Source organism: Tubulanus polymorphus, chromosome 11 (genome assembly GCF_964204645.1).
Source record: "Tubulanus polymorphus chromosome 11, tnTubPoly1.2, whole genome shotgun sequence".
NCBI classification, from domain to species: domain Eukaryota; kingdom Metazoa; phylum Nemertea; class Palaeonemertea; order Tubulaniformes; family Tubulanidae; genus Tubulanus; species Tubulanus polymorphus.
Genome location: NC_134035.1, coordinates 11,757,257 through 11,774,968, shown reverse-complemented (window position 1 = coordinate 11,774,968; position 17,712 = coordinate 11,757,257). Strand labels below are relative to the sequence as shown.

Here is a 17,712-nt window from a genome sequence, read left to right as displayed (position 1 = left end):
AAGAGCCGGAGAACTCTTTCATTTTTCGAAAAGTCATCAAAAAGTTTTTTTTCTTATTGTGAAAGACAAAATACCTTTCATTCAATAGACATCTAAGTGGTATTATTGTCCTTAATGAATCAACCTTAAAATGTCTTCGTTGTTTTTTTTTCTCACTATTTTCTTATCATTTCGTTTTGCTAAACCATTCAATGATGTATGTATATGGTCGAAGCATCGATACTGAATGCTCTTCTATATGTGCTACGTTACATGGATGAACAACGCTTACGGTATTTTCATCGGCGTTTTTGGCTATGGGTCCAGTTGTTATATCCTCGACGGCGAGCTCAAACGTGTCGAGCGAAGCAACTCCTTTTCTTTCTTCGGTGACGTTGACGGCTAGAGAACTTTGTCGCGAGAACGATGACAGCAGTCTCATGTCCCCTATTCAAAAAAGACGATATATTCATAAATGTTTCGGCCACGAGCGAAAACTTTATTCAATAGTAGTAAATTCAATTAGATAGAAAGCTCCGATTTAATCTAAATGACTACAGTTCACCCGTAATGATTTCGAGTGCGAATTATTTTGATGGCTTTTCGCCAGCATTCGAGCAATCTAAGGTCACTTACCTCTTCCGGATTTAAATTCTACTGTATACTCTTGCTGGGGCGTTATTTCTGTCACTTCGACTTGATCAGGTTTTATCGTCGGAAGGGCGTTTAGATGAGCCTCGATTTCTTGTGCTGAATCCGTCACACTGATTAGACCTGTATATTTTTCAAAAACACCGTGTTACTAGTTATTTGCTATTACTATAGGTAGCTTGCTTCTAATCTATGATACAGTTCAACGATCCATTTCATATTGCGAAGTAAATGAAACATGAAATTAGAAAAATACTGATCACGCTAATCAGATCTTATTCTGACTCTAAAAGATAGCGTCTGACTGATAGCTTAGGATCCCATAACCAGGCCCGTGCCGAGCTTTTTTAAGGAGCAGTTCTATATCAAGAGAAAAACCCTTTTTCACCGTAAAAAGGGGCACTTTCTTATTGAAAAAGGGTAGATCTTAAATATGGAGTGCCCGGGTATCTGAATAAATCATTTGAGAATCGAATGAATTGATTTCCCCCCAAAACATGAAAATTGGATCAAAATTTCGAAAAATCTCGACCCAGATTTTTTTACACTCACTTTTTGAAGGCACTTTGAAACTTTTAGGGGGTTCGTTCGCTAATTCCCCCCTTGGAACGGGCCTGATAACAGTGGTGTACGATCCCACAATTCCGGTGAAGGATTCCAGATAATACTGGTGGAGAGGTTCTATAACAGATACATCACTCACCGGTCCACGCGCCGTTAAAACCCAAGGAATAGTCTTGACCCTGTCCCGATAATACAATCTGCTGAATCTCGTTTACTGAGGTATGACCTGTGAGGTTATTCCAGTTTATGAATTCGATTTTCTGTCATTTTGAAAATTAAAAAAAATGAAAACAACGCATACAGTATCGATGTTTGAAAATGCTTTTCGGGGTAAAACACGGAGTGATTTTCCATAAGTTGTTTTTTTTCTATCAATATGATGAATCGGTAAATTATTTTCATAAATATTTTCAGTTGTAAAATGAATAATTGCGTAACTTTGTGAATAAGTAAATGTATTGATAGTATCAATAAAGGGATGAACATAATGAAAACAAATTCGTGCTATTGCATAATATTCCTGATATGCAATGATGGCGCTTGAACGCCTGAACACCAAACTGGCAAAACGCCATATTTTCTATCTAGAAAAATCAAATCCGTTTTCGTACGCAAAAACTAGGAAGAATTTTGAAACAGATGAATTTGTTAGAACTACGCATTTTGGTGCCCACCCTACCAATACAGACGTTTTCTTGAGCTCAGCGCATTCGAAAGCAAGAAATTGTCCGTTCGACTAATTCTTTTTAGCTACTAATATGTAGTAGTTGATTATCTGTCATACAAGTGTAGTACACACTTTGATAAAGAATAAACTACTGCTAAAATCTTGTGCGGGCATGCCCGCAAAAAATGAAAGTTTGCTCTGGCGCCAAACAGGAATTACTTTGTTTTAGCGCAAAGAGAGAAAATTCAGCGTAGCAACTTTTTATGGCGTAAGATCTACCCGAATCAGCCACCATATCATTCACCAAATAATGAAAAGACATATTGGGTCTGATTTAAGCCCTTAGGCTCCAGTTTTAAGGTTCATTTACTTATTCTCAAAATGACTACATAAACAACACAAGATGTACAATTCCTATAGAAATCGATACGCGATTGATTGATAAGCTTATCTAGGAAGCTACCCATACCTGGATTTCATGCCTCTGTTTGGTTGTCAGAGATATCTCCTGTGCTTCTGATTTGGCGTGAACCGTTTGTTCATATGTATACAATGAATCATTAGCATGTAGACAGTATTTAAGATTGCCCCTTGTATTCGTCATGATTTCTTCGATGTAATAGCTACAGTTATTTAAATTAGAAAAAAAAATATTTTTCATCGCGACAAGCAATAACTTGTTTCAACATGAAAGATGATCGGCTTGTATTGAATTCATTTTTCAATTATATCATATCTTTGTTTATATCGATCGATTTGGGAGAAAAACTTTTTGATGATGAACATACGCCGGGATCCTCGAATAAAATTACCCATGCCCCGAGTGATTGAACTGGGCCATGTTAATTACAAAGTACACGGTTTATCCAGCTACTAGTTTATCTCAAATACTCATATCACCTGTTGCCCTTGTTCAGCTTTATTTTGCCTGTTGCAGCCGATATCACCTTCTGCAATGAGGAAAAACATTTTCTTGAGTTTTTCGCAATTTCATATTTCATAACGCGTCTTAATGGTGTGATAAGCTTCACTCGATTCTATCAAAGTAACGTTTGTTCTCCTCTTTTCCATCTTTTAAAAATGGTTTCGGTACAAACATGCAAATGATGTATGGATTGCCATCAGACTGCGGGTAGAAACACCTTTCGGTACTGATGTTTCAAATTAAGTACCGGTACGTCACTTTTTTCTGAGACATACCATTTAATTACGATATTGCAACTCATCTATGTAGCGTAAATGTTGGACTGAAAACAATCTGTACACGTACCAATGTCGCATCCATCGTCTCACGTAAGAAGAAAGGAGAACACCAGCTGGGGACATAGTAAAATGAGGTCAGTGGTGGAACAAAATAACCAGATATCTTCACGTCGCGCGCGTTGTCGAATTTCGGAAGGTAGGATTCGCTCAAGTATGTTTTTCTGTAGCCGTCGTGTGAGGAATTCAACTCGCGAACGTCCAGATTGTTAGCAGCCGCGGTTCCGCCATCCCAGGACTCAACCAGTAACCCGAACCCGCCTGCAGATAAGAAACACGTCGGAATACAATATCCAATATCGTGTATTTTTGACACCGTAAAAACCGTAACAATAATGTTTATTCATATACATTTTCAACTATGCTTTATTTTTGGATACTGTGTGAGCGGATGTGCACTACGTCATCAATTATCGCGTGTCTAGTGATTAGCGCGACGTCGATTTTCATAATGATTGAATTCAAAATCGGAAACTAACCTGGATTTAATGAGTGCAGAGGAAACGGCGGTTTCGCGGGCGTTTTGCATTTAATTTGCGTTGAATTGACGTAAATTGACTCCAAGCATTCAACCCCTGAAATGATGCATAATTTTGAAATACATTAGGGGGTTTAGATTCCACATTTGTAGCATTATAACTCTAACCATGTATCAGTCATCTCTCCCGGGGAGAGGTATCATCCGAACAGCACCAGGTGCACAGTATTCATCTATCAGGCCAGGTACCCATTTACTCCTGGGCGAAGAGAGGCAATGGACATAAGCGTCTTGTCCAGGGACACACGACCTGGCTTTCCCGAGTCGATCGCTCTAAAAACTCATTAAGCTCATGTGTGTACATTGAAAAATAAGAAAGTCGAAGTTTGATGATAGAAGACGAATGGAAAATGTTGAATTCAGATGTCGTAGATTTATTACTTTCAATTCGGTTGTAAAAGTCTAATTTTAAAACTGCGTACCATTTACATAGATCATTACGGCATTAGTTGTCTTGTCGAAGTTGTTCCCGTTGATTGTAATTAAAGTGCCGCCTTCGGTTCCTCCTTGTTTAACGTCCATTTCCTCAATCTCTGTTTAAAGGGAAGCACGAATTATCAAAATATCATTCGCGATCGTAATATGAATATAGTATTCACTCGAATTCAAATTTTATTCAGTAGAAAAGTTTTACGATGAATGTGACTGAAGTAAACAAATTAATAGTACATTACATGCAATTTCAATATTTCATTTTATGCGGTTATGAAACCCGGTTTTACAAGAATCGAAAAAGAAAATACGGATAATACAACAAAATAATATAATATACATGCAACACCGAATTCATTAACTATTTCATACAAAAAAAGGCATACGTTTTAAACTGTACAAATAACGTTGTAACTAAATTAACACACGTACCTGCGTAAGTCAAGAGCATGCCGAGCTTATTACCAGGATGTAACTGCATCTTAGGCTTCGCTGATCTGCGGTCATAAAGTTTCATAACATGTATTATTGTCTTATGAATACGGTTATTTATTGATATTGAATGACGCCCTTACCTGCCGTAACTACCGCTGACGATAAAACTAACGTTTTGGGAACCTGTAAAAGCGAAATCAATTGCTGACTTAGAACCAACAGGTATTTTATTCAGGGTAAGGAACTAAGATTGATCGTGTTCATTTATCTTTACCGACAAATGATCCTTCCATTTTGCACTTCAAAGTTCCGTATTCGTAACCTGTTATTTGTATGCCGTAACTTAAATTAGAAAAAAAAATGCAGTTTGCAGCGAACGAACTGTTCGAGCGGATACAAAAAACTGTTAGATCACTTTCCTTTTCTGGAAAAATTGAAATGTCACGCAATAAAATGGTAAAATGTTTAAGGTCGAGATGATACGCAATTTCCGTGTAAGATGAATTCAGAAAATGAGTAAAAACATAAGTTCTGTAATTTAAGCGACATTTCGGCTATATTCTAAAAGCCATCACCAGACACACATGCATACAGGGCCACCTTCGGTTTTCTGAGTTAGTCGACTATAGTCGAACTAAACGAAACCGAATGTCCGTTAGTCGGAACTATATTCCGGAAATAGTTCGAAAATCAAGCGCATTCGGTTATTTGTTCCGACCACTAGTCGAGTAGATACGAAAGCCGAATTTGGCTCCGTGTGTCTGTGATAGCTTATATAAGAATATAGTAGAAGCGTCGCTCAATAATATGTTCACTTATAACAGAACTTGTTCGTCCTTTTCTTGACTTATCGTTGAATTTTCTTACGCACATATAATCATATATCACTAGATACTGCAGATTTTAAAAAACAGATCTAGAATGAACAGTATTATGTCTCAATTCTATATAATATTGAAATACGTATACGACTTCAAACGTACGAAGTATCGTTTGCATCTGGGTTCAGAAGTTCGCATTTTTGTCCGCCCACGTAAACTCGCTGTAATAGTTCAGTTCTGCCTTTATCATCAGTTTTCACGTTTACCGTAAGTCTGCCGGTGATTATTTTGCCAGATATCGTCAACATCGATTCTGGAATCGAAAGAAATGACAGGAGATGAACGGGAGATCCGTTAAAAACCAGCAACAGCTAAAGACGAAACGAAGAAAAATCGGCAAAACCCTCGAATATTTGGCTGTAAACGCGTATAGCGAAACGGAGGCCACCACATATAAGATCAAAATGGCGTCCCACATTAGTACCAGCATTTCAATCCAACGTGCCTACGCATCGTTTATCGATTGACTATCAACGATGACTGATTCCAGCAATGAAAGAAAATAAGACTGGTGCACTGTGTCCCCCAGTTTTTTATTCATACTTAATCGTAAATGTACAATATTTTGGAACTGAGATAGATCACGGAGGTTGAAAGACTCATTTTTGTACCGTCAACATCAATATTTTTTCTGAGAATGGCCGCAACCTCCGGTGACGGGGTCTCGAATAGTGCACCTATTTATCGATTTTCCCGAAGTGCTATATATAATTTTATGTGTAGTTATTTAAGGATATATAGAAGAATATAAGTTGTATTTACTTGGAACTGTCAGCTGTGGTAATATGCTTTGAACGGACGGAGTATATGAAGTCTTTGCCTAAAATTCAAGGAAATTCGTTATATTTCAAAATGAATACATGCAGAACGACAAAAATAGGATTTAATGTCTTAGGTCAATCTTATCAAAAATTGCTCGCACATTGTGACCGGTAAAAATTCGGGAATCCCAACAACATCCGGTATTTATCTCCGAAATATTTCCTGATAACCTTGCACGCCTATCATGGCCATTTTCCAGCGTAATAGGAAGGCTTTATGTAAGGAAATGAAATAAAAATTCTTCATCGATTTGTGAACAGAAAACAAGGATCTCAGACTGTTGAACTTACTCTGAACGTGCAACAAGAGCTCGTTCCCTGATCGACACCGTCGACTTTCAATTTGAACTTGTACGCGTCCGCTTTCATCGGCCTGCAAGATTAGAGAAACGGTTATATAACCAACCAGCAGCTATACCTTAGTTAACTATTTCAAAGTTTTCAGATTTCAATTAAGGTTAGTGGATTAATGGATGTGTATATTCGGCAAAGCTTATCCCTTCAATTGTTGTATGAATGTTGTGCGCCGACACAGTATGTTGAATTACTAGCAAAAAAAAATATTATTCAAATAATTCGGAACAACTGTTAAAAATCAACCTTGTGAGACAGATTATCTGTGTGTGCGTCGTGCCATATTTTTCGATGTCGCACTGGTAAGAATTCTTCGCTGAGACTAAAATCACTTCGTTCCCGAGGTTTTCGTTTCCTTGCCCAAAGTTGAACTGATTTCTCGCAAAATCTTGTTTTCAAATAAAAAGTGAACGTATATACATGTATTGCCTATTTGTGCAAGAAGTAGAATCTCAAATAAGAAGCTAATACAATCACACAGAAAATTATTGTTCATTTACAGATAAACATCATTTTTTACTGATCGGCCATTTTTTCTCCACCTAAGCTTCACACTCTTTTTACGGTGATTCAAGTATCAGCCGAATGAATAAATGATCATCATAAAGATAAAATTGATGCTATCGATTTATAAGAGTTATTGCCACCAAAAAATCATCTTTTTACAACGTGATAGGGCCTACGTTTAAGTCATTATATTATGACTAAGAAAATTAAAAAAAAAAAGATTAGTCAGTTCCACAGTCATGAACTTAGACTTAAGAACAGTCCAAAATGATTTTAGTTTATCGCTTATATAACTACTAAAGACCAGTATTAGGATTTAGGACCGCTTTAAGAGTTATGATGTCTTGACTAATGGAACCGGCTCCTGTATTTCACGCAAAATGAATATTGTCTGTAGCCTACAATAGCCCAAGGAATTAATTTCTGAAGAAAAAGGAAAATTATAAATTTCGATATTCCGATTAGCGGAAATAAGAATGCGTTACTGACCTTGGCCTTTGATCGTCAATCGCGTTGCCCCGTGAACGCTTCCACGAAGAGGACTGACGCTCGTAATACGACCTGATTGAAAGATAATAAAAAAAGAGATGAATTCTATAATCACAGCATTGATAATTCGTGGGTAATACGAATGGAATTCCACTGAACCCAGTTCGAAGCGTTATCACTATTAATGTTATATAATATATGTATTACATATCCCCATGCTTAAGAATAGCATACTAGTTCAATATAATATATTAACATATACTAGAAAACATGTATTTGACATAACTAAGATTTCTTGGTTCCTGGTTGAAATAAGGAGTGCCACTCTGGGTCTACAAATTGGAAGATATCGTAATACAAAGCCTGAGAAGACGGTGCATATGTCTTTGTCGTGGTCAAAACGAGATTAAAAGTAAGTCTCATTTTGTCAATTCTATAATTATACCGATCCGTTTTATAAGATAAAGTTAGAAATATTTATTCTACTTTTGAAGACCATAAAAACCGCTTCAATTCATACAAATTACGTCAATCTAATCATCATGTACCCTCAGACTTCGGAATTGCAGCACTTGGTCAGAATAGAGAAAGTCACTTTTAAATCCAATACAGTAACTATCAGAGGAAAAGAACTTGATCGTAGGCCAATTCTATATTTAATAAATTAAGTTACTTATAATCCAAGTGACTTACACGTCTGAAATACGGCTGGGTATAATTTCTATAAATGCCTATAAATATTTCTATAATTTCACAATATCATATTCACATGTCACTCAGATTGACATTACATACATGCCATATTCAGTTAAGTTATGTCGGTATAAAATAAGATGAAATGTAACGAAAATACACTGACCGGACAAGACGTAGTAGGCTTCAAAATGGAGGACGCAAACAACTGCGATTAAACCTACGTTATCAACAAGTCGCACCATCTTCATCTACAGGTGAAGATCGACCTTTCTGATGAGAGAGAGACCACCTTTCCTCGTTCCTAAAGGTTTAACGGCTACTGACTTAAACCTCGTTAATTCGCATGTCAAGCTGCTCCACAAATATCGTTCCTTCGATATTGGATAATATTCGATAATCAACAACTGGCTCGACCGCTGATTCGCGAGTAGCCTATGACCGTAATAGAAGCGAAAAAACCCCAATAACTTCAAGCCAATGAGATTAGAGACCGCCTGCTGCTTACAGAACCAAATTATGAAAATATTTTGTCTGCTCGAAAGTCTCACTTCATTACGAACATAACAAAACTTTTTTGAGTGTGAAATGTTAACATCAGCACAATTGGTCGCCTGATTTATGTCGACAGCGCGGTAAATTTTCCTGCGGAGTCAAAAGGTGTTTTGAAGATATTACGGTCACAACATAAACCTACTTTTCATTAACGAACTACCAAGTATTCGTATTTTTAGATCTATTGAAAACCATTTCCTGAATTTTGACACCGCGAGTACAAGGGGACAAAGGAATTTATCGATAAACGGCGAATGTAATTAATAGAGGAATGCGTGAATCATTTACCAAAAAAGAGTTTCATTTTGCGTAATCAATTATTGATTATTAAAACTATCCCATCTGTCACCGCTTAACTCGTCATTTGACGTCTTAATTTTTGGTGAACATTTTGTTTCTATTCATGAAGTTTACTAATACTGTCGTCATGTTTATAAATCGTCGACGAAATGATCATCCCAGGTATGACGACTTAAGTAGTTCGACCTGATGAACGATATTAATGATGAGAGTAGTTTGAACGTGGACTCAAATGATATGATCTATTTCTAAGACGGATTTAATTTGTGCATTCAATAAATTGAAATCAAAATCTGTTTTGATAATGATTCATAGCATTTGAGTCGAAACGTTACACATACTCTTATAGTTTTTCTATATAATTGTGGGTTTCAATTCAAATAAACACAACGATTGTTTATAGAATTCATTTGTTTATTTTTTCACAGAAAAGCACTTCATTACTTTATATATAAATAACGATTTAAACTATAGGACTATACGGTGCAAATACAAAATTCCGTAACGAGAAAAGTGTTAAAAACAAATGTTTTCAATAGATATAGACTTCAAAACCAACGTTCACGATCATACTCGATATGTCACAGTTTGTGCCTTAAAAGTATCGAGTATAACAAATCAAAAACTAGACTGTGTGACTTATCAAAACAAGTATTTTTAAAGATTCTTCAGAAATGTTTCTAAACATTTGTGCAATATTTTATTACCACGCGGTGAGATCATGCGAACGGAACCACAAAGACTACAAGCAAGACACAACAATATAACAAATCATTATGCAGTTTATGCAGGATTTATTATGAAATATAGGTATTTAGTTTTTATCTTTTAACTGCCAATGTAACTAACAACATCGTTTTAAGTCTGTACGCCAGACCCATAGTTTAATAGAATTATGTCGTGCTAAATTTTCGACGGCCGTTAGATTTGTGTCACTTTCTGGAACTATTCGGGCAATAGAAATTACCAACTGATTGTTACCCTACCTAAACAGTAACCCCTGGACTGGAAGAATAAGTCATTTACGTATTCACTGTAGTTTTATTAACTAATCGATCACGGAAAGCGTATGACAATATAATGGTTCTAACAGACTGCACAAAACCACAACAGAAAGCCTAACGCAAACAGGGTGAAATAAACACGGAACGTTAAAACAGAAACGTCGTGCGACCGTGCCCGAAACAAGAAATACTCTTAAAAGTGATTGACGTTTTAATCTTCCAAAACGGGAAACCGTGTTCTAATCGTTGTGTGCTATATCAGAGTCTAAAAATAACAGACACGTCATAATCAACAAGCGGATCACATGATAAGTCACCGCCATTTTATCTCATCGCTTAGTGTGGCGCTGAAGGTTTGTTCGGTGTGAGAATATTACTTTTATTTTCTCTTTAAAGTCATTTAACATTTTAATCCTCTATGTACCACTAACGAGTGGTGAGTGCAAATCTTATCTTATGTTATCGTGTGTTTCATGATTCTTATCTGTGCGCGAAGCGGGAGAACCGCTCACTTCGAAACCCACGAACAGAAAAACTGTTCCTTGTTTCGAGGTTTTTCTTGTTGCGTGCACTAGGCTTAAGGGCTTTCATATCTTATGTACGTTACAAGGGCTTAGTATCATTCTAGTTTTCGGCTAATTTAGGTATTTCGATACATTAATAGAAAACACTCATAAAACCCGTAATTCAAAAGCAGCAGCAATGATACAATTCCCTTAGTAGTTTTAAAGCGAATATTAACCGCATTTCATGATATGTTTAACTGAGTTTATTCTATCGGGGTCATATTGGACGGCGTGCTCGCTGTTGAACGTAACGACGCCACGCTAGTGTTGCGTGAGTCGTGTTCAAACTTTGCCTTCAGTTTTGTGTTCGGACGCGGAGACGGAACCCCGTTGGTCGCGCTCGTCTGCCGGAACTCGTTCGGATTCGGCGATCTGGGAATGGCCGGTAGTTTTCCGAGTTTTCTCTGCGCGTTGGTGTCGCCGAGCGGCAAGAACGGTTTCGGAGGTTCCGGAAACTGTTCGATCGGGGCGAGCTTGTTGCAGTGATGGTAGGTCGCGTCGAGGTCGAGGGGTATTTCGGATGGGTGTTTGATCCGGTCGTTGTTGATGGTATAGATGGAACTGTCGTTGCGTGCGTTTACCCGATGCGAGCTTTCACCGTCGATACCGCCTTGTTGGACCGGGTGCGCAGGACCGTCAGTCTCGAGGATCATACTCGGTAAACTGTCGGAAACAATTTTCGAAGATGAGTGGACCGGCGACGTTGCGACACGCTGTACCGCAAGTGACACTATGCTATCATTTCGATTGTTCGACGACTTATTGTATTGTTGATGGATATATTCGTCTTGCATGAATTTTCCTAAAAAATGGAAAAAAGTATATTCAACATTGAATTATCCGAAATCATCTTTGATATCATCTTAGGAACCACTCAGAAGTAAATAGACTGATATAAAGACAATTGTTTGGTATGGTACCGTGTCGAGTCATAATTCTTAGTGTGTATATATGTATTACATGCAAATAAGAGTGCAAGAACGCAAAAACGAACAAAGAAACATGTAGAATTATTTCTCTACAAAGAAATATTTCGATTTATCGAATACGCACCTTTTGCGTTGCGGAACTTGGCGAAATAAACGACGAGTCCGATCATGGTGCCTAAAACGACAGCTCCAACCAGCGCCAGAGCTATAATCAGTCCCAAATCCATAGTAGAACTCTGAAATAATTAATTAATAATACGTATCATCACTTGAAGATGACTACCACGATCTTGAGATGCATGGTAACTTTAAAAACCAGAATTTGATTCTCGTGTTGTAGTATTGGAGATAATAGATTCTAGGGAATAGCACCGCGATCTGAGGGCTCAGAAGTGAACGTAACCGCAAATCACTCGCGAAGGAATTTCGAATACAACTGAGGCAAAATCAGTTTTAACCATTTCACAGTTATTAACCGCCATTTTGTTAGGGTGATTTTTTTTAGATTTACACGGTCGGAACGTTGCCAAAGTTGTCAAAATCCATTAATGGACCATTGAAATATATTAAAAACAGGCGTCACCAGAAGAGAGAAAAAGTACGCTACAATACAGGATAAAATTACCCCCACCAAAATGGCGGCTAAAATAAATTACTGACCCGACTTTTGATTACGAATCAAATCTTCGCAAACTCTAAATGTTTCAAAAGAATGAATCATTACTGATACTAGAGATGACCCTACCTCAGCTGACGATACGCCATAGTTGACACCGTTCACTAAAAGTATTCTATCCGCCGTCAGAACGTAGCCGTTCAGTGTGAAAGAGAATCCTGACTGGATCATTGTATTCAGTTGACCGAGCGATGCGCTCATTCCATCCATGCTTCCTTGCAGAGTGAACGCCGCTAAAATACTTCCTGAAGTCAGAAAAAAACGAAAGATGATGTAGATCTCAGTTGCGAATTATAGGTGTAGTAAAAGATTGTACAATATGCGCAGAAAATCTTGCATTTAATATGTCAGATAAATCAGAAAGTCTTTCAAAATAAAACGGCAATGTTTGGTTCTTAATCAATAACATGTCATCGGGTGAAATAACCATCAACATCAATTTGAATGCCACGGACAGTTGTGGTTTCAGAATACTGCTAATTAACAATTTTATACAAGAAATCTTAGTTAATCTTTAAGGACTAAAGCTTTGGTGAAATTCTTAAATACTCTAAATATATACGCGGCTGGCTTACCTGGCGAGCACGTGACATTACTGATCGAAACGTTGGTCAATTCCGACTGTAAAACGTTCCACACAGCGGCACCGCAATATTCGGATTTACTTCCAACTATAGTCGAATAATCCCCTTGGAACCGCATTTGGCAGGATTTCGTAGATTCTTTTCCGGGATCGACCCAGTCGGCCCGCATCACCGTGATAACCGACGACTGTCCGATAGCCGTGTAGCCGGTAAACGATGACGTCACATTGACGTCGACGATGTATTTTCCAGGACCGGAGAGCTGGAGTCCGTCGAATCTGACAATACCGGTGGTTAGATTAGTATCTTGAATGCTGCCGCCCCCTAGCGTCGCAGCTGTTGAGAAACAGGTCTTGCAAATCGAGATCGAAGCCGGCCAACTTGAATCTCCCTGCGAAATACGAACAGATGGAAATTATCCATAAGGCATTCAAAATATCATACGGATAAATATGAATATTATAATACTTAAGTTTCAGCACTAGGGGAAACAAAGATTTACCTTCCACGATAGATCAAATGGTAATTCGTCTGTACGCTGTAGTTGTGCAGTCAATGAGAATGAATTCCCGACGTAAACCACGCCGCTGGGCTGCGAGGTGATGCTCAATTTCAACATTATCTTCGAGGCCGAGAGCGCCTCAGTTGTAGCCGTCGTCAGCGTAGAAGTGGTCGGATTGATAACGCGAAATTCGAGATTGTAATCCGACCCGTAATGCGTGATGGCGAGATCGGTAAAATTCGCCCATCCGTCGACGAACGACACGTTGACGGTTCCGATGAGCGAGGCCAGCGCGTCCGAACCCGCACCGCGCGTCAACGTAGCTTGGACCATCCACACGAGGCTATTCGTTCCGACTTTATCGACAAATTGACCCTATAGAATGAAGAAAAATACTGAAGATAAATAGGTAACCCTAGAAGACGCGGAGTGCGTTTGATGCCCTAAAAACCGTAACAATATATTTATATTGATACCAAGTATGCGTTATTTTATGGGCTCGATGTGCACTACGATGGGCACAACGTCATCAATAATGGCGTTTATTTTTGAGATCATTTCATAAATTATATTTCATATTCGATAGATTTTTAATATGTATTTTTGAGAGGCTGGGCACTACGTCACCACGTCGCCCGCATATCGGGTTTAGCCTGGCTATCGGTCATTCAATTCAATCATCGATATATTAAAATTGAAAATAACTTCATTGATCCCTAATATGGTGTATAATTTATGTTATATTATATATTGTCGACAATATTAACCAATAGTGTTCAAGGTAGTTTTCTAATTGTATATTTACCGTGGTGTCTTTCAACCTGAGTTTAGGCTGAGAAGGGAAAGGCGAGTTTTCTTCTCCGGATGTCGGCGCTTGCACGAGGACCAACTGCGACGGCACTTGTATCGTCTGTGGCGCTTTTTGTGCGCTTTCAGCGGCCGATACATTACTCTGAGCGGACCATTCGGTGCTGTTGATCGGTGGAACAGGGTCGGCAACGGCAACGTTCGTTACCGTTGTATTCAGCGCTGAACTGAGCGACTGAGTTTGCACGGCGTCGGTTATTTTCGTCGATATTTCGGACAAAGATGAGAAATCCAGCGTATCGGAAGCGTTGCCCGAATTGGTGGCGTTCGAACTGGCCACCGGTGGTTCGCCGATCTGTAACTGCACGGTCAAATCTCCGACAGCTCGTTTACGCCTTCTACCAGCCGCGGACACCGGATTCACCATCATAATCTTGCTGGCCGGAATTTTGAGGAACTTCGCCAAATTTTCGATGACTCGAGCGCCGAAAAACTCTTCGACTGTCATAGCCGGCAATGTCAACGATACGATGACGGTCGGCGCGACTTGGATTTTTATTCTGACCGGGCCCTTCACGATGACGTACAGCAGTTTATTTTTCTGGTCGAAATAATTGCTGCCGGCGTCGGCGCCATTCTGAGGTACAAATTCACCAGCTGTAGTCGGTGGCTTCAATATCTCTTTGCCGTCCGGACGAATCGCTTTGTTCGCCGGAGCTACGTACTGGCCGTCGGCGTAAACGTCGATACGGTATAGTTTCGTGTACGACACGGCCAGCCTGACGACGAAATCGCTGTTCACGTTTAACAGTTCAAACTGAGTCTTTTGGGGGTTGATTCCCGACAAATACACGTCGTAATGTTTACCTAGAAAGAATTTTCATCTTAATCTCAAGATAATTCATCAAAAGCGATTTGAGCAGGGTGGCCAATGGACAGAATCCAATTTCAAAGGCAGATGAAATTGTAAAATTTTTGTAGGGGGCAAGTATTGGCTGGGCGTGCAGGAGAATCCCAAAACACTCCGTGAACACTTTTGATACGAAAAACGACATCGGGAATGTTACCTACCGTTTAGGACGACCATATGGAAAGTGGATACCCGCTTTTGACACGTGTAGCCGCTACACCAGCCGTGATCTTGCGGCCCGTTCAGCAGATCCACATAACCATCGCCGATAAAAGCGATCGGTGAGAGGCGACGAGTTTCGGTGTCGTGGTCCAGGTTGGCTATTACCAGCATCTGGTAGTCGACGTTGTCACCTGAACATTTGTACCCATTCCACGAGTCGATTTTCTGACAGCCGTTTCGGTATATACCTGTAACATCAGAGACAATGTTGTCACAAACAGTTTGTCGAGATCATATATGATGTAACCTTTTAGAGACCAGCTTAAAAACGTTACATTTGTATACATCCAGGACTTGTCCGATGAAGAGCAGTTAGCAAGAAAAGAGATAATGCCCATCTCAATTCTAGGAGCCATTTTCAAAACTAGTTGGTGCAAAACTGGTGCAAAGAATTTAGTTGAATCGTCACCACTGTCAGTTTTGTTCTTCATCAAGGTCTTTTTACTTGAATTATAGACTAGTCGCTGGTCTATGGAAACCGAATCCGATCAGATTGAAAATAAATTAAGCTGCATTCACCTTTTAATGGACAGACGTTAGCGACGTCTAATTTGTTGCCGTTGACGCCAGTCAAAGCTAACTTCGGAATTCGGTAGTCGCCGAAACCGTGCCTCGGATCACCGTCCCACTCGTAATCGCTTTCCGGCAACGCGGCACTTTGTTTACCGGTTCGTAAGAACGATCCATCCATATCTCGTACTATGCATTTACGCTTAGCGTCGCAGTCCATATCGACGCAATCGGCTGGATTCACTTTCCTGAAGTTTTTGAAAAAAAATTGGTATGTTAAAACGCTACGTAACTATTGACTTTAAATGAAAACCAAGATGCATAGTTTTAATCTAACGCCAGAAATGGTTCATTTGCAATCAGTTCATCGGGCTCCAGAGGCTGGTTTTATAGACTGGTATTAACTTAAACGCGGGGGCTAAGTTAATTCATTTTCAATTGAGTTAACCCCCGAGTTAAAGATAATACCAGTCTATAAAACCGGGCCCGGCAGTTTAATCAGTGGACTGTTAAGATGGAAAAACCGACTCACGCGACGTTTGGATGCATGAGATAAAGTTCATTGTCAGGGTCTACATTGACCATCGTCGACTTTTCGATTTCGATCGGGAAAAGGACATCCTCGATCTTCGCCGGCGTTGAGATAGCGGCGCTTCTCTGATCTCCGCACGTCGTTTCGAATCTGAAGAAAGTTATACCTAGCGACGAGAAAGAAAATGAATAGGAAAAATATACTTTAGCGGTGCCATTTTTTTATGGAAAAATATCCTGTTTTTTTTTAGTCAAAACGTTACCAGGCTAATAATTCACGTATACATTTTTCCAGTATTTCTCTTGACAGGACAAGGGCAAAATGAAGGCAGAATTTTTGTGGAAAAAAAAACGTTTAGTGGAGTAATATTAAGAATGATAATCACCTTTCGTTTTCAGGAGTCCGCTATACGATGGATATCCTAAATCTCCGGCAAACGGAAATTCAGGGGCAGCATTGGATTTACCCAGAAATATGGGCCATGCAATACCGGTGTCACCTAACATTGAATAAAGGAAAATAGCGTGATTCTTAAAATACGTGAGAAAATATAGTCGAAGATTGAAATTCCGATTCAATATCTTACCTCCTGTAGCAGTTTTCCAGGCCGCTGCTTGGCTGCTAAATTTTATATTATCATCCGAACGTTTCATCGTGTCGGTGCAATCGTAAGAAGCTGATCTGCCAACGACCAACGAATCCTCGATCCTGGCGATTTTTCCAGACGGCTGTAATTCGAATACGAGATGAATCTTAGCAGAATCTTAACACAAACATGGAGAATAGATGATGAAATTAAGTTAATTTCTTTTATCTTAACTTAAGATAAGAAATTGAAGACTGTTTTGTCAAATTAGATTCGATTGAATAATTGTATGATGTATAAATGAAATAAAAGACACCATGTTTTGTACGATGGTCTCTAGAGAGAATCCGAAACGTAGATCTTTTTTGAATCATTACTTCGATTGTTTATCTTTATTTGGTTCTAATTCTATGGACAAATAGATACACTGTGATAATTGCGAAAATTATAAAATAAACTACGTTGCATAAACGTACCTTATTCGTGAATATACTCGGTTTAATGACGATGACCAATATTCCAACTCTATTATCAGCGACTATGACATTAGTCACTATGGGGTTCGCCGACGTCTGGCAATATATACCGAATCGCAGCGACTTGGTGGCCTGAATGCCGGATATTTTCATGCAAACTAAAAAACGAAATGCATCAATACCCGATGAAAAATGATCAACCGCTAAGTGAATAAAAACTGAATTGTAAAATAATGTAAATGCTAAGCAATTGGCAATAAGTCAAATTTTCAAGATAAAAGA

General features: G+C 38.9%; 2 protein-coding genes across 2 annotated transcripts in view; both read right to left on the bottom strand.

The window, feature by feature from the left end:
• Positions 1-8,651, bottom strand: part of LOC141912438 (fibrocystin-L-like) — a 40,229-nt gene extending 31,578 nt beyond the window's left edge. The window contains exons 1-17 of the mRNA XM_074803639.1: positions 8,438-8,651; positions 7,579-7,650; positions 6,829-6,970; positions 6,520-6,601; positions 6,170-6,227; positions 5,510-5,660; positions 4,801-4,868; positions 4,667-4,709; positions 4,524-4,588; positions 4,082-4,192; positions 3,601-3,696; positions 3,132-3,382; positions 2,762-2,811; positions 2,331-2,484; positions 1,334-1,454; positions 616-753; positions 272-426 (exon numbers count right to left, since the gene is read on the bottom strand). Of these exons, the coding sequence (XP_074659740.1) occupies positions 272-426; positions 616-753; positions 1,334-1,454; positions 2,331-2,484; positions 2,762-2,811; positions 3,132-3,382; positions 3,601-3,696; positions 4,082-4,192; positions 4,524-4,588; positions 4,667-4,709; positions 4,801-4,868; positions 5,510-5,660; positions 6,170-6,227; positions 6,520-6,601; positions 6,829-6,970; positions 7,579-7,650; positions 8,438-8,522 (1,842 nt within the window). The 5' untranslated portion in view covers positions 8,523-8,651. The remainder of the gene's footprint in view (positions 1-271; positions 427-615; positions 754-1,333; positions 1,455-2,330; positions 2,485-2,761; positions 2,812-3,131; positions 3,383-3,600; positions 3,697-4,081; positions 4,193-4,523; positions 4,589-4,666; positions 4,710-4,800; positions 4,869-5,509; positions 5,661-6,169; positions 6,228-6,519; positions 6,602-6,828; positions 6,971-7,578; positions 7,651-8,437) is intronic.
• A 2,248-nt stretch (positions 8,652-10,899) lies between these two features.
• Positions 10,900-17,712, bottom strand: part of LOC141913354 (fibrocystin-L-like) — a 35,518-nt gene continuing 28,705 nt past the window's right edge. The window contains exons 48-59 of the mRNA XM_074804859.1: positions 17,431-17,588; positions 16,955-17,096; positions 16,754-16,867; positions 16,369-16,534; positions 15,846-16,084; positions 15,266-15,514; positions 14,193-15,061; positions 13,388-13,762; positions 12,941-13,276; positions 12,371-12,475; positions 11,750-11,861; positions 10,900-11,498 (exon numbers count right to left, since the gene is read on the bottom strand). Of these exons, the coding sequence (XP_074660960.1) occupies positions 10,900-11,498; positions 11,750-11,861; positions 12,371-12,475; positions 12,941-13,276; positions 13,388-13,762; positions 14,193-15,061; positions 15,266-15,514; positions 15,846-16,084; positions 16,369-16,534; positions 16,754-16,867; positions 16,955-17,096; positions 17,431-17,588 (3,464 nt within the window). The remainder of the gene's footprint in view (positions 11,499-11,749; positions 11,862-12,370; positions 12,476-12,940; positions 13,277-13,387; positions 13,763-14,192; positions 15,062-15,265; positions 15,515-15,845; positions 16,085-16,368; positions 16,535-16,753; positions 16,868-16,954; positions 17,097-17,430; positions 17,589-17,712) is intronic.